Here is a 16,715-nt window from a genome sequence, read left to right as displayed (position 1 = left end):
TCCAGGAATTGAGTTTGACACCCCTGCTCTAGGTGCTCCGGTTTCCCCCACAGTCCAAAGACATGCGGTACAGGTGAATTGGGTAGGCTAAATTGTCTGTATGAGTGTGTGTGAATGAGTGTGTATTGATGTTTCCCATGATGGGTTACAGCTGGAAAAGCACCCGCTGTGTAAAACATGCAGTAAAAAAAAATTTTTATTTGTAAGTCTCTGTGAATGTCATGATTTTTCTGTCACTACTTGTGTGTGTTAACAAATAGCCTAAATACAAATGAATTATAATTCCTTAACTTATATTGTAGTTCCTAAAAATTTGGGTTAGGGCTTGATGACCATGTTAAAAATGTGGTACATGGCCAAACCAGTTGAGAATCCCTGCTCTAATGTATAATATGACTAGTCAAATAACTTTGCAGATATCTTTAATGCTTATAGTCGCAATCAGATTGCAAATATTACAATTATGGCTACTCAGAATTGCAATGCAGATATCTGGAATTGGAATTATGACAAGTCAAAACTGAATTATGACTAGTAGGGCAAGAGGTATTTAATGCTTAGACGGCTTGCCATACAGTTGGGGCGGGCGGGCTTTCAGCGTAACTTACCTGTCATTCTCTGACGGAAAGCGAATTGTAGCAGAAACGCTGTTTAAGATTGACATCAGCACTCTTCACTTGCTACGGTAAGCTCACTAAAATGTTTCCTAACATCGCGAGTTAAACGTGTTAGCTGACCTAATGTCGAACTCAAAAGAAAGTTGATTGTTTCTTCTGACAGAAACTTCACTGTGAAACTAAAGTGTGGCGCAGAAGAGAAAGGCTGGGTCATTTTTAATACAGTCATAGGTCATTCTACACTTTAACGTTGGCCTACACTTGAAAAACTATTTAGGTTTACAATATTTTTATATTTTATAAATGAAACAACATGATATTTGGACAAATATGCTCTTTTGAGTATATGGCAATATGTATTTTTTAATTACTTACAAATTTTAAGCACCACAAACTGCTCGTCCCCTCAGCCTTGAACAGGTGCTTTATTTTGACGTAAAAACTGATTTATCTACTATTCAAAATACTACTATGTATTAATTTATAACAACTAAAAATGTGTAAATGACATTAAAAAGTAAATGCCAAATAAATATTATAAAATATATAAAAATAAAACTATCCTATTGTTCCCTGGAGTTGTGTCACTGTTTAACACAGACCTACTTTTATTTGGAAATCAAAATCACTTTGTTGACCTAACTTGAGTTTTTTCTTCATATTTATTTATTTACCTATGAAGAAAAGTTGATTGTAACTCATTTTTCATCAATTTGTCACCATTTCATATGAAGCTTTAAGTTGCTGTCACTGGTGTGACCTCATTTATTGTAAAGGAATTGTAAAAAAGGGAGTACACCATGACATGTTGTCAGCAGATAACTTGCAGCAGCCATTTTGTTAAATGCCTTTTGTGATCGATTAATTGTGTTTCTGTGTTTTCTCCCAATCACATTAATTAAAAAGTGTCAAGATAACTACTCATTTAAAAGATAATCATATTAGATTCAGCAAATTCTGCTACACTCAGGATTTAAGATTTAAACTTGTTTATAAATCTTATTTTGATATTTTCAATGCACTAGCAAATGGCTGCATGAATGAACTAACTGTATAAAATTATACTTTTAACAAACCTAATTAAAACAAATATTGGTTGCATTAAATGTATTTGTTCTCTAACTACATGGGCTGAATTATATCAATACATATTATTCCATGAAAACCTTTTAATATTGCCCAAAGAAAGTTGTCACCAGTGACAAAAAAGGTACATGCGATCTTTAAATAAATGTACAAAAAATAAACTAAGCTGTCATTTGTGTATTTTCATAAAGTCAAAAGGTAATTCATTAATGTGGTCTAAGATTAAATGTTAAAAAAAAATAATTTTAACAAAACTGGAAGTTTCTGTAGAATGAAATTTAGTGAAAGACACACAATAGAGCTTGAGGACATTTCAGAAACATGTAATGCATTTTTAATCGATTGAAAGCCCAAGTTTAAACTTTTAGCAGAGCTTTTGAGCAGAATAATATCACAATTACTGTTATTCATTACAGATATTAATATAGTTAACCCAGGGGTAGGGAACCTATGGCTCAGGAGCCACATGTGGCTCTTTGACCAAAAATATGTGGCTCTCCAGCTGTCTCTCTTCAATTAAAGATTAAAAATGTCACTAGAAACCAGTTTCCTATTAAAAATACAATTACAATTCCCTTTATATTGTATTTTCTACATCAAAATGAATAAGAATTCAGTTTACAATAAAAAGACGTTTCAACCAATGCACATATGTGTTTGAATTTGAATCGCTACACTAATGAAGAGCAAGCAGCCTACATTTTTATGTACCTCACATGCACTTAAATTAAAACAACATTCATGAATGGCGATGGCAAAAAGAAAATCATTTAAAAATAGTTCTTCATACATCGTGATGCGTCATATTTGTTTATTTTTGAGTTGTGCATGGACATAAATAAAGGTTTTGTTTATAAATAAATAATTAAATTGTTATATACGCACACCCCAAATGGCTCTTTAAAAATGCATTTCATAAAAAAAAAAAATTAGTAATGGCTCTTTGCTGAAAATAGGTTCCCGACCCCTTAAACGAAAACGAAAGCTCTTTTTTCTTCTACTGCTAAAAATGTTGCTTTCAATTAAATTGGGGAGATGTTTTAGTTATGAATTCTTTTGTTTGCCTCTTCTAATTTTCACAGTAATTTTAACAGCAAAAATAAGAATTTCTCCTTTAATACAAAACAGTGCTTCAGTACATGATGAGTTTTTTGGTGGATTCTCCTGTTGAAAAGAAATGTTTTAATATGGCAGTTCTGGACTGTTGCCACTAGAGGATATTAAAGCTCTATATATGGAGCAAAGCACCCATTAAAAGAGTCAGTTCACCCAAAAATGAAAATTCCATTATAAACTACTCTACCTCATGTTGTTCCAGTTCCCTTAGGTCTTCATTCATATTTTGAACACAAATTAAGTTATTTTAGATCAAAGTTGTTTGACTCTCTCTATATAGCAACAGTCTCGAGATGGTCAAAGTTCAGAAAAGGAACCAAAAACATATTCAGAACAGGCCATGTGACTTCAGGGGTTCAACTATAATCATACAAAGCTCCACGAACAACTTTGTTTGTGAACTGGTTTTAGTACTTCTACCTGATCATGGATCAATTTTGTAGGTTCTAGCAAGGCATTTGTAAAATTAAAAGGAATAATATTAGTTAATAGCCTGTTTTAAATTTTTAGCACACTGTTGAACCAATGATATAAAGACCGTTGTGTTCGCATGGGTTTCCTCTGGGTGTTCCGGTTTCCCCCACAAGTCCAAAGATATCTTGTATGTGAATTGGGTTAGCTAAATTGTCCATAGTGTACGAGTGTGAATGAGTGTGTATGGATGTTTCCCAGTGATGGGTTGCAGCTGGAAGGGTATCCGCTGCGTAAAGCATATGCTGGATAAGTTGGCGGTTCATTCCGCTGTGGCGAACTCAGATTAATAAAGGAGATTAAGCTAAAAGAACATGAATGAATGAATACGTTTGAAACGGCATGTTTTTTTTCCCAGATTTTTGTTGCATTTACATGGTTTTGTCCAGCAGATGGTGGTATTTTCGAGAGCTTCAAAACAGTGAATTATTTTGCAAAGCTGTTTTGAATGCTTGAAAAGCATTGCTTCTTCCATCACTTCTCCAAAAAAAATAAAGCACAACTAAGATCCCGTGTCAGCCCTAGTTAGATATCATAATGTGTGTCATTCTCTCAACATCACTGTTCATTCAAACAGCTCCAGCAAAGGTGAGAGCTCAAGTGTGTACAAATTCACTGAATGTTCTGTTTTTCTCAAATATCATGTTTGTCATCTAGGAAAAGCTGAAGGAAAAGATTTTTTGGATAAAATAATTGGAGAGAGACCAGGAGTTTTCTGTCGACTCTTATAAAGCATCATCTCCAGGATTCAGCTCTGTGTCTGTGAAGAGTAGCAATGTCTTCTCCTGAATACTTTAATGGAGCTGCTGTGAACTCTGGGTGAGTATCGAGATCTTTCATCACAACCCCAAATCAGAAAAAGTTGGGAAAACGCAAATAAAAAAAGATAGTAGTGATTTCTAAGTGATGTTTTCTAATAAAATTTCGTGAAGAGCACGAGCACGGTCTTTGACAAGGCTAATTCATCACACAGAATCATTCTATTATCTAATCAGCCCAAGACCACACCCCTTTAAATAGTCATACACGTCATACCCAGGGCCAGATGGAATCTGCGGACGTATTTTGCTATTTCTCCTGAGAAATTTGATAAAAATCTGCGGATTTCTGCGGAATTATTTAGGAGTATCCAGCGGAGTATCATAACTAAAACCCTAATATATGAAATAAAAAGTAATAAATTACTGAATAAATTCAGATTTACACATTTACTCAAGTAAATAAACAGAATTAATAATGGGCTGAAAATCTGTGGAAAATCTGCGGAATTCTGCGCACACAGATTCCGTGTGGGCCTAGTCATACCTCTGTTTTCTCTTGACTTCAGCATCCCTCCACCACCCCAACTCCACACTATTAAACCCAATACCTATTTAAATCTGAGGGGGGAACGTTCTGGAGCCAGGCTAGACACTGCGCTCAGACCCTATCTCTCTCTATCCTGATAAGGGGAATAACACAAGTTAGGGTGTCTTACTGAGCTCAGAGCCCAGACAGCACGCCAAATACACATATTCTATACGCCTATTCTATTCTATTGAGTCAAATATCTATTGAGTGTGAACTCGTGAAATTTACTTTGACTTGTATTTCATTGTAGACAATATGACACACAATATTTAATGTGTTCCTCATGACTTTTAATGTTGTTGGTTTTTTTAAAAACACTTTTCAATTTTGGTTCTTGCAACACATTTCAAAGCAAGGTTGGGACAGGAGCAGTTTAGGGCTAGTAATCAGGTAAATTGATTAAATAATGATGTGATTTGAAACAAGTGATGTCAACAGCTGATTGTAATTATGGTTTGGTACAGAAGCAGCATCCAACAAAAGTCTTTTAGAAGCAAAGATGAGCCGAGGATCACCAGTTTGCCAACAAGTACATTAGAAAATTATTGAAATATTTAAAAAACAATGTTCCTCAAAGAAAGATGGGAAGACATTTGAATATTTCACCTTCTACAGTGCATAACATCATTAAGGATTCAAGGAATCTGGAGAAATTTCAGTGCGTAACGTCCTATTCACACGGGGCGTCAGCTTCAATGCTTCCCATTCACTTTGAATGGGTGACGTCAGGCGTTGCCGAACTGCATTGTGGATCCGTCGGCGCCACTTCAGAGGCGTTGCTTGCTGCAAAAGTTGGAACTTGCTCAACTTTTCAAGCGCTGACGGAAGCATCAGCCAATCAGATCGCTGTACGCAAATACACCAGATCAGACAGTGGCCTATTGCTGACTAATTTCATTGGCTGATGCTGCTATCGTGATCACGTCAGCCCCAACTTCAGACTCGCCCTCTGCCAAGCGTTGACGCTGAAGCCCCGTGTGAATGGGGCGTAACGGACAAGTACACGGTTGAACAACCGTGATCTCCGATCTCTTAGGTGACTCTCATCTCTAAGTGATATCACCACATGGGCTCAGGACTACTATGGCAAACCCTTGTCAAGTAACAAAATACGTAGTTACATCTACAGATGCCAGTTATATCTTTACTGGCCAAAAGGAAACCCTATGTTAACAGTGTCCAGAAGCACCATCAACTTCTGGGCTCAGAGGCATCTGGGATGGACCATCACACGGTGGAAACGTGTACTGTGGTCAGATCAATCAGTATTTCTTATGGGTTAGTGTTAGGATGCCATGTGCTTTGGACCCAAAGAAGAAAAGGATCATATAGACCAGTGGTTCTCAAGCTTTTTTCATCAAGTACCACCTGAGAAAAAAAAATTGTCTCTCCAAGTACCACCAAAATGAGTAGTATTGAAATACAGTAGAGTAGTCATAGTAAAGCAGCTACAACTCCACACGGTTAAAAAAAAATGTGGCAATTACCTCAGAAATATAGGCTATATTTCATATATGACATATTATATACATAATTTTTGATAAATTTTGAAATATATGTAGCATATACATGACATATTTCATTCCTCCGTGTACCACTAGAAGGAAGTCCGCGTACCACTAGTGGTACACGTACCACAGTTTGAGAACCACTGATATAGACTGTTACCAGCAACATTTTTAAAAGCCAGGGTCTGTCATGGTGTGTCAGTGCCCTTGGCAACTTGCACTTCTGTGATGCACCATTAATGCTGAACAGTTCAGAGAGATTTTGGAGCACAATATTATGCCTTCTTTTTCAGGGACGCTCATGCATATTTCAACAAGACAATGCAAAACCACATTCTGCACACAATATAAAGTCTTGGCTGCAGGGGAAAAGAATACAGGTACTTAACTGGCCTGCCTACAGTCCCGACCTGTGTCTAATAGAGAATGTGTGGTGCATCTTTAAGCGTAAAACGCAACAACGAAGTAGTGATGGGAAGCTCGAATCATTTTACTGACTCGGATCTTTGAGTCTCGTTCGTCAAGATGAACGAATCTTTTTTCGCGTCATTTCGTTCATTTGGTTCAATTTGCCAAAATGTTATTAAAATGTTACGAATTGCTTCCAAACACATCTACAACTAGCCCAAAAGGTTGATTACATGACAAATACGTCATAAATAGAATACTATAAGGAGAAAATAATCATTCAATGTTTACCTGTTTTTTTATCTATGAAGGTAGGCTATGTTGTTCCCTTGCTCAGCTCACCTCTTCATGTCTTCTAATGTCAGTGGTTCGTTCACGTTACACTGGCAGTCACATATAATCTTAGGGTGCTTTCACACCTATGAATCGATTCAGTTGTTCCAAAACAGAGATTAAAATTGTTACATTGTTGCTCTTTGCTCTTGGAGCGGTTCACTTTCACACTGCAAAGTTTATAATCGGACCAAATGAGCTAAAACAAGTCACGTGCGAGTAAACTCTCCTTAAATTGGTCAGAGTATCAGGGTTTATTTTGCAGCGTCCCGCTCAGCTGTCAGGAGAGGTGGTGGTTTGGTGGTGATTGACAGGGTGCGCGCGTGTGACGTGTCTGAGGAGAGACGCGGTGGGGAGGGGTGAGAAGGGTGCGCGACGATGCCTATTTGAGGACTGGGAGAGAGACGCGCGATTACCGGGAGATCATCACTCGTTTGCGGGCATCCAGAGACTCGCGAAACTTCCCGCCCTACTCATAATTCTCTCTTTATATAGCCGTAAGCCTATTACATATCCATAAAACACTGTGATATAACCGCGCTCGGATCGGATCGCTTTCTCACTGCAATCGATCCGCTCCAGGGTTCGTTTCAATCGAGCCGAGACCACCTCATTCAAGCGATCTCGGAGCGATTACTTTGGCGCAGAACAGAGCGCGATTGCCCTGTTCACATATGCCAATCGAACCGCGCTAACTGGGCAAACGAGATATGTTCCGAAACAAAAGTGTAGGTGTGAAAGCACCCTTAACCAATGTACACAGTCTGAGTCAATAGGAGCCATGATAATTAGTTCACCTTTCAAGTCTTGAGTCGTTCGTTATTTAAGTGACAGAATGACTCAAACCAGAGGACTCGAGATGAACGAATCAAATCTTTTTCGGGCTGTAAACGTGTATGATTGGCCCGTGAGGAACGAGTGACTCTGACGCGATGGAGGACTCGAGAGGTGAACGGATCAATTCTTTTCCCGGCTCTAAACGCGTATGATCTGCCTTTCCACGATGAATGACTCGAAATGTGATGAAGACTTGAAATGAACGATACCACCTGCACAAATGTGCGCACACGCGGATGAACGAATCACTCCCTGAGAGGACTCGTAGTTCCCGAGTCATATTGAAGATTCGTTCAGAATTAACGAATCATTCATGAACGACCCATAAATACAATGAAGACCCCAGGCTTTTGCCAACCTCAAGTCATTTCTGCAGGAAGAATGTGACGAAATTACACCTGAAACACATTTCTTGGTTTCTTCAGTCCCTAGACGTCTTTTACGTGTTGTGAAAAAGGAATGGCAACATTACAAAGTGGTAAAAGCTTTACTGTTACAACTTTTTTTTAAATTTTTTGCCAGAACCAAAATTGGAGTGTGTTTATTTTAACTAATGTTTGTTGTATTGTCTGCAATGAAATACACGTCAAAGTAAATTGACTTCTTTCTGTTTTTTTAATTGTATTTATTTTGCATTTTTCATACTGTCCCAACTTTTTCTGATATGGGGTTGGAGTTTAACATATACATTTACTAAGAAGGTATTAGTGTTTTTGGGCTCTATTTTGACGGTCCATGCGCAGAGCGCAAAACGCAGGGCGCAAACGCTTTCAGGGCGTGTCAGAACGCATTTTAGGTAATTTAAGGAAGGGGAAAATCCGCTTTGCGCCAAGGCACATGGTCTAAAAGGGTTGAGTTTATTTTCTTAATGAGTTATAGGTGTGTTTTGAGAATAAACCAATTAGTGTCTCAACTCCCATTACCTTTAAGCTTCGTCGCGCCTTAAGCGCATTTTGACGTAAAGTAAGTTCACTTTCGCTTTTGCTCTCGTGGATAGGGAAACCTTTACGCAAAGACATCAATTAGCCTATAAATAATTGATTTTGTTTGTTAAACGCAAAAATTTGTTTTAAAACTATTTCTAAATTCAGTTCTAATTTCTAGCAAACGAATAAATGAACAATAATGACCAAGTGTGCTCAAAATACTAAGTTATATCCTAATACACCTGCCATGCCCCATATGGTCTAAAATTTGACTGGTTTTTAATAAAACATATATAAAACATACAATATAAATATGGATATAATAAATAATACTGCTAATAATAATAATATCATACAAAAGCAAACTGAATGAACTGAAAAAGCCTTCCGAGATAAAGAAAGTAAGGCAGTGGTTTTTAAATCTTCATGTAGGCTAGAAATTAATATGTTTTGTAATATTTTAATAATTTCTATTTATATCCTGTAAACATCCTTATTATATATATATATATATATATATATATATATATATATATATATATATATATATATATATCCTTAAGAAATTATATATTTTTTATATGTAAAGATATTTGCGTATTGCATCTTGTGTGTAGTGTGTAAGCCAGGCGCACTTTGCGGCAGACAATAGACCGACTTTGTTCTGGTCTAAAGATCAGACTATTTACAGTTTCTCAAAATAGCAACGCACCAAAACACGCCTGCTTTTTTAGACCAGAACTGTCACGTTTTAGCGTGATCAAAAACAATAAACAAAAAGGTGCGGATCCAAGTGCAGATTATATTTATTTACAGTGCAACCAGCAAGGTGATAAGAATACAAAGTAACAAATAAACAACAAAACCAGAAACTAAATCAGAGACGAGGCTCAGGAAAAACAAACCCAAACAACTAAACCTAATTAGAACACAGACTAGACAAATGACACACGAACTAGACTAATGCAAAATACAAGAACAGGATCAGAATAACAAACTTGGAATCTAAGACTTACAGGAAACTCGGACAAGGAAGACAAACGACGCAGTGACAAACAGAGGTGAAATGGTTGTATAAATAGTCCAGATAATAAACGGTAACGCAAAACAGATGTGATGACATGTCAGTGTAGGTGTTCCGGTGTGTGCACGGGGCATGTATGAAAATGTAGTTTTTCTGAGACGCTGTAGTGCTGTCTTAGTCCTGATGCACTACAGCGCCCTCAGGTGGTCACTGATGGATGTGACAAGAACGCCTATGGCGCAAATGCATTTGCTATTTAAACAGCGTGGCGCAACACCTCAAAATGACCCTTGCGCCGAGCTTAAAGTACCAAAAGACCTTGCGCCACACTGCGCCGGGTGTATGATAGGGCCCTTTATCTTTAAACTTTCTTACAATATGTCTGCCTTGTTGTCTAAAGATCCAATCAGTGGACCAAAACGCATCATAAAACCAGGTGTAAACTGGGCCTGATTTTGACTTGATATAAAACAACGGAAGATCTATACAATGTCAACACTAAAATAATAAAACAAACATCTGTCTTTGTGTTTTCTAGTGTGGAAAATGGAGGACCACGGAGATGTAAGTCTACAAAAGCAGATGCTTGTAGTTCAGTTTTAATAAATGTTGTAATGTGTGTTTACTTGCGTTTAGATGCCTTTGAGCTTACACTGGATCCAAACACAGTAAATAACGCCCTGGTTCTGTCTGAGGGGAACAGAAAGGTGATGGGTGTGGGAGAGAGTCAGTCTTATCCCGATCATCCAGACAGATTTGATGAATGGAATGATCAGGTTCTGTGTAAAGAGAGTCTGACTGGCCAGTGTTACTGGGAGGCTCAATGGAGCGGGCATGTTTATATAGCGGTGTCCTATAAAAGCATCAACAGGAAAGGAGGTGGTCTCCCTTGTTGGTTTGGCCAGAATAAGAAGTCCTGGAGTCTTGAGTGCAGTGATCACTCATTCACTGTCTGGCACGATAATAACTCCACATCCATCTCTGTTCCTTCAGACTCCAGCAGGACAGTAGGAGTGTTTGTGGACGAGTCCATCGGCTCTCTGTCCTTCTACAGCGTCTCTGACACACACGAACTCACACACTTGCACACATTCAACACCATATTCACTGACACACTCTATGCTGGATTTACAGCACATTTTGGCTCTTCAGTGACTCTGTGTCACGTTTAATAACAAACACACACACACCAATTTCCCTCACCAGTTAGCAGCAGATTGTAGACTAAATGGCAGTTTTTCTAAAATTGGTGTGTGTTGCCTGTTATCTTAACAATTCATACGTCACTGTTTGGGAACAATTTCACCTATAGAAATTATTAAAGTTTTTTTTTTTTTTTTTTTTGCCTGTTTAAAATTGAACTGAGTGTTTTATTGTCATTTATAAAAGATTCATAAAAACGTAAATAGTGCTCACTTTAGATTAGCTCACATAAATGAATTCAGTTGAGTTAATAAAGCATTTATTAACATACAAACTAACTATTTGTAGATGGCTGAATAATAAGAGTTATAATTGTTGATTTCAATAGTTTATTAATCATTTACTTACTCATTCTGAATGATCTTAAAAGCAACCAACTATTCTTAAATAACTGGTTTGTAAATAATGCAATACTTCATTTAGTAATGAAAAATAAATGATTACATATTTTTATTGTGGTTATTAGTCAAGAATAGAGCATTTGTATCTGGAGTTATAAACTGCTTACTAATGTTATTAATGTAGAGTTAATGCTTAACAAATAAGGAATTCACTATTTGCTATTGCTTATTAAATGATTCATTGTGTGTAGTTATTATAGTGTTACCCACTTATCATGTGATTCCCTTTCCCTCATGTTATCTAGTCATGTGCTTCTGTGTTTAGTGAGATTTTTTCTTCCTCATAGTTGATGTTTTTGCCAAGCAAAGTTGCTTAGTTTTTTTGTTCACTTTGTATCATAAAATTAACTTTAAATATGGTTCACTTAGTCATACTTTTGAGTTTATTATTCTACATTATTCTCATTTATTCCTCATTATAGTGGCTTTAAAAGTTTGTAAACTTCATAGTTTGCAATATTTATAGGTTATATATATTATTTCATGGTTCCTTTGTGTCTTTGCTGTTTAGAGACTTTCTGGTTTCTTCATCTCCTCTGCAGGTGTTTTCATGCTTCACTGAGTGAATCTAATTTGACTCAATATTTTAGGGAAGTGGACATTTCTGTAATGAAAGCAGCTTTCAGCACTTCAGATTCTTTTATAAGTGAATACAATTCAGTGACAGTTTATTAGAGAAGCTGATGCTTGATGCATGAGGAGTATACTGTGTGCAATAATATATATTATCACTGGAGGATCATGGGAAATTATAAACAGATCAAAACTTTTTTTCAAGCAGAAATCACACAAAAGGAGTCAACCATATTAAGAGGTGATATAAAGCATTTTATTTAGATTATAAACCATTATCATAACATTATAGATATCATCAGCGTAAGCCTGAAGCAGAGGAGCGAGCGAGTGGTTCACGGTGAGCACTGATCTCTGGTCAGCTGTGCACTGACTGTAGGCTGGCCGCTGCGTGTGGCCTCACAGCTCACAGAGCCTCTCTCCGTCATCCACTGGTCCTCAGTGAGAGTCAGGCTGCTGCTCCAGCTGTACAGAGCGTTCTCCTGCATCAGCCCAGCACTGCTCTCCTGAGACCTGATGTGGCCGTTCACCTTCCAGCTCAGCTTCCAGTCTGACGGAAAGCCCTCGCTGGCCACACAAACCAGTGTCGCCCTCTTGCTCAAGGAGATTTCTGCACTGGACGGCGGCAGGACGCTCACTTTAGGAGGAGTGACGCCTGAGAGAAGAAGAAGAGCAGCGACAACTCCATTAATATATACAGATCAACCTGACAGAATCAGTCTTGCCACACATCCACAAACATCAAGACTCAGATGTGATCATGGCAGTGTGTTCAATCCGGTCTCATCAATCTGCGCACAAATAACACGACTTTACCGTGTGTTACCTTATGATGATAAAAAAAACACCGGCTCTCTTTTACCTACAAAATTGCCCATACAGGTTGTTTTTTTTTTCTCAGTACAAGCTGTTTCCAAAATCTGTAGACAATGACTATGGTATAAAGGTTGGTTGACCAGGCAGAAAAATTAATAAAGACTTTTAAGTAAACTTTTGGCAGTTGTAATTTTTTTAAAGATGTTTTAATTTTGCATTTTCAAACATTTCTATTTAAAACTTTATTAAATATGTTGATGTTATTTAATTTAAATACATAATATACAGTATTAAATATATGTTTACATTAGGAAGTAACACATCAAACATATTTCAATAGAAGTAATACAAGATGACTGGGTTATCAAATTCTTTATAAGCGTATACCCAAGTCCTTCTTTTTTGGATCAAAAGGCACTCCTAAATTTAGCTAACTACGTGTGTGTGTGTGTGTGTGTGTGTGTGTGTGTGTGTGTGTGTGTGTGTGTATATATATATATATATATATATATATATATATATATATATATATATATACAAATATTTAATTTCCATAATAAGTAGCCTACTCTTTTTATAAAGTCTGTTGAAAGGGAAGAGTAAAATATATTTCATAATGACAGATCAAGACAAGTGTAGGCTAATTGATATATTTTACAACTGTACTACATTCTTTGGTCAAAGCAGCAAATATTAGTATGCTACATTTCACTTAATGTTGCTTAATCATAATATTTTAAATGTTATAATTTAAAGGTTTTTGAAAGACTTTTACAGAGTACATGCGTTTTTAATACACATATGTGTATTATGTAGGATGACAAATTGCTTTTTCACCATTCAGTGTTTGTACATCTCTTTCAGGGCAATGTTTATTTAAATTATTTGAATGTTTAAGAGCTAAATATCACTATAATATGTAAACTAAGCATATCCAATAAGTAAAACACGACATGCATAAAGCATAAATTACATTAACAATACAAAACATGATTTTTATAAAGGGTTTGAATTTTTTACTTACTGCCAACATCCAGTTTGGTGCCGCCGCCGAAAGTCAATCACAGTGATACAAACTAATGGAGCGGCTGAACAAAAACCTCTGAACGCTTCAGCAAACACACACACAGCATCAACACAACTACAGCTCACACTGACACACTCTCAATGATTAGAGTTCAATAAAGCACACACTGCTTTTATAATTGTGAGAAATGTAATCCTACACTTTTAGATTTCAATTTAAATGTAGTTCTTGAGATGATCAGCATTTATGTTTAAGACACTCCTAAGAAATTTGAGCTGATCCTGAAATACAGTATGTGGAGATATTAATCGTTAACATGTGAAACACTTTTTTCTGTTGTTTTAAATCAGTATCTGCAGAATCAGCTTTAAATTAGGGCTGCTCGATTATGGGAAAAATCATAATTATGAATATTTTGGTCATTATGGTAATCAGGATTTTTTAAAACTGTTGTGAGTGGGTCATATGAACAACTCCTGTTTATATTCATTGAAATTTTTATTTAACTCAGTCAGCAGCAACAAATTCTAACGATTTTTTTTTATTTTAAGTAATTGTTTTATCTTCAATCGACTTAAATTTGTCATGTTAACTTTGTTGGGACAACATGACTGAATAGTGTGGAACTTAGTATCTTTTACAGTGCTGTAGGTTTGATTTACAGTATGTTGCTGTCAAACTGCTGCCAGTTTGTAAACACAAGTAAATGTTAACAGTGTAGAACATATTTATGACACTAATATTAGCTGATCCTCGAACAAAGCCTTATATAAATACACTTACTCTGTAAAAAGAAAAAGTTGACTCAACTTAAAATTGTAAGGCAACAGCTTTTTTGAGTGACTCAACATTTAACCCAGGTACTGCACCTGAATTGATTCAACTAAAAAAGCTCTGCAGAAAGTTGCTTTACAATTTAAAGTTGAGTCAACTTTATTACGGTGCTGTTTTTACTGTGTTTTACATGAGTGTGTTTGAGCTGAAGGCAAGTGTGTTTGAATAAGTGCACCACCCCTGTGTTTAAGACAGACGGACAGACAGCAGCTCTTCTCTGTGCTCTTCAGTCTTGAGTCTTTAAGATGTCTGCAAACTCTCTGATCATCTGCGCTCTCCTGCTCTCTGCTGCTGGTGAGACTCAACATTCATCAAGTGTTCTCCTCCACATGTGTCTGTCTGTCTGTCTGTCTGACTGATATTATTGTGCTGCAGGTTGTTTTGCAGAGATTATCCTGACTCAGAGTCCGTCAGTGGATCTGGTGTCTGTGGGAAGCAGCGTCACTCTCAACTGCAGGTCCAGCAGTTCTTCTTTGACAAAATATTTAGCCTGGTATCAGAAGAGACCCGGACAAACACACAAACTCCTGTTCTACTATCTTGGTAACAGAGTGTCTGGAGTTTCTGACAGATTCACTGATGAGAGATCAGGAACAAACTTCATGCTCAAAATTAGAGACATCCAGCCTGAAGATGCAGGAGATTATTACTGTCAGCAGGGTCGTGAATGGCCATGAGCACAGTGATACAGAGCCGTACAAAAACCCTCAGCAGTAAAAGAGGAACTGCTGATTTACACACAAATGTACACACACACACACACACACACACACACACACATGCAATAATAAACTGATCAGATCAGTGTTTAAAACTCTGAGACAGTTCTTAAGAATCTAACGCTGCATTCACTAAACATTAACATCATAATAGATCTTTATTTTTCACAATTAGCCAGCAAATATGTTGTATGAATCAAAATGATTAAATTTACTGATTTATACCAAACATCGTTTGAAACAATCAAGTAAAGATCATGATCCATGAAGATATATTGTATTTCCTACAGTAAATAAATCAAACTTAATTTCTGCACTTTAAAAAGTGATTAGTTGACTTTACACAGAAAAAGTAAAACCTGTTGTCTTAAAATTATATCATATAGTATTAATATAGTATTCTCTAAATATTCTTATTTAGAATAAGAAAGAGATTTGCTGGAAACTAAAGATGAAGCACTGAGGTGTCTGTGTTTCTGTGTTAGACCAGGATTCTGCTCCAGAGCCTGCCCCAGCCCTTACAAAAAATAACTGCAGTAAACTGAAGTAAAATTGCAGTACAACAGCACTATATAGAATGTAATGTATTGTAATGTGTATTCATTAGGGTTGGGCATCTAAGTTATAATGCCGATCCGATACGCATCTCGATACAAAGAATACGATCCGATATATTAGCGATACATTTGTGACATAGTGCGATGCAACACGATACGATTCACACCCATATCACGATACGATGCGATAATTCAGCACTAACTAATTAGATCAAGTTTATGAGATTATGTGAAAAAGGATGCCGTGCCATTGAATGAGTTTGATTATTTATTAACCAAGCAAAACCAAGACTTTTTTTACAAACTGGCTTTTCTCTCAGAGCCAGAGTGTCAGTTTACAGTAGAGGGCCATTTTAGAACATATAGCACATATTATTTAAGTATTTTCAAGATAAACAGAATGTATAAGTGCAATAAATATTAAAAATACATATATTTGCACTCTTTCAACATAAATAAATTTAGCATTGCACAACAAGAATTGTGATTTAACTTTTCAACTATGAAAACAAGTTTTACAAAGATATTTTGTGCCACTGAATATTCAAAACTTAAGGTGGTGAACTAGCAGTGTTATGCTGCTTTGAAACATCACTATCACTGTAAACAACAGGCTAATAAAAATATAAATAAATAAAAAAAACAGGAGGAGGTGTTTAAAACCTTCGTTCTCCGTGACACTAGGCTGAATATCTTTGCAGATGAACAATGCAATAGCATTCGTTATTGGCGTAGAGCGCACAAAACTGTTGCGCATGGAAACAACTTTCAATGCTGTTCTCACCACTTTTGGAGCTGGTTGAAGCAGTGCAAAAGCCGGGGATGCAGGAACACTGGAAGATGCTTCCAACAACACCGTGGCGCCGCTTCAAGTGAGATTTCAGATTAGTCGTACTGCCCGTGTATTTT

The 16,715-nt window shown here is 36.7% G+C and overlaps 1 protein-coding gene and 2 long non-coding RNA genes across 3 annotated transcripts; 2 read left to right on the top strand and 1 right to left on the bottom strand.

The window, feature by feature from the left end:
• Positions 1 to 630: 630 nt before the first annotated feature.
• Positions 631 to 11,155, top strand: LOC100537733 (stonustoxin subunit beta). Its single transcript, XM_087245324.1, has 4 exons — positions 631 to 685; positions 3,948 to 4,109; positions 10,215 to 10,240; positions 10,313 to 11,155. Exons 2-4 carry the CDS (start codon positions 4,066 to 4,068, stop codon positions 10,846 to 10,848), a joined length of 606 nt encoding a protein of 201 aa, XP_087101450.1. The 5' UTR covers positions 631 to 685; positions 3,948 to 4,065; the 3' UTR covers positions 10,849 to 11,155.
• Positions 11,156 to 12,087: 932 nt separating this feature from the next.
• On the bottom strand, positions 12,088 to 14,553 carry LOC147846113 (uncharacterized). The gene is made up of 2 exons (XR_015481397.1): positions 13,694 to 14,553; positions 12,088 to 12,508 (listed from the first exon to the last, which is right to left on the bottom strand). It is a non-coding gene; the product is annotated as an uncharacterized LOC147846113 (long non-coding RNA).
• A 161-nt stretch (positions 14,554 to 14,714) lies between these two features.
• On the top strand, positions 14,715 to 15,203 carry LOC147846112 (uncharacterized). The gene is made up of 3 exons (XR_015481396.1): positions 14,715 to 14,824; positions 14,906 to 14,987; positions 15,081 to 15,203. It is a non-coding gene; the product is annotated as an uncharacterized LOC147846112 (long non-coding RNA).
• Positions 15,204 to 16,715: the final 1,512 nt, after the last annotated feature.

This window comes from Danio rerio, chromosome 3 (genome assembly GCF_052040795.2).
Source record: "Danio rerio strain M-AB ecotype USA chromosome 3, GRCz13ab, whole genome shotgun sequence".
Classification (NCBI taxonomy): domain Eukaryota; kingdom Metazoa; phylum Chordata; class Actinopteri; order Cypriniformes; family Danionidae; genus Danio; species Danio rerio.
Note: the sequence above shows the minus strand (reverse complement) of the source record. Positions and strands in the feature narration are given on the sequence as shown.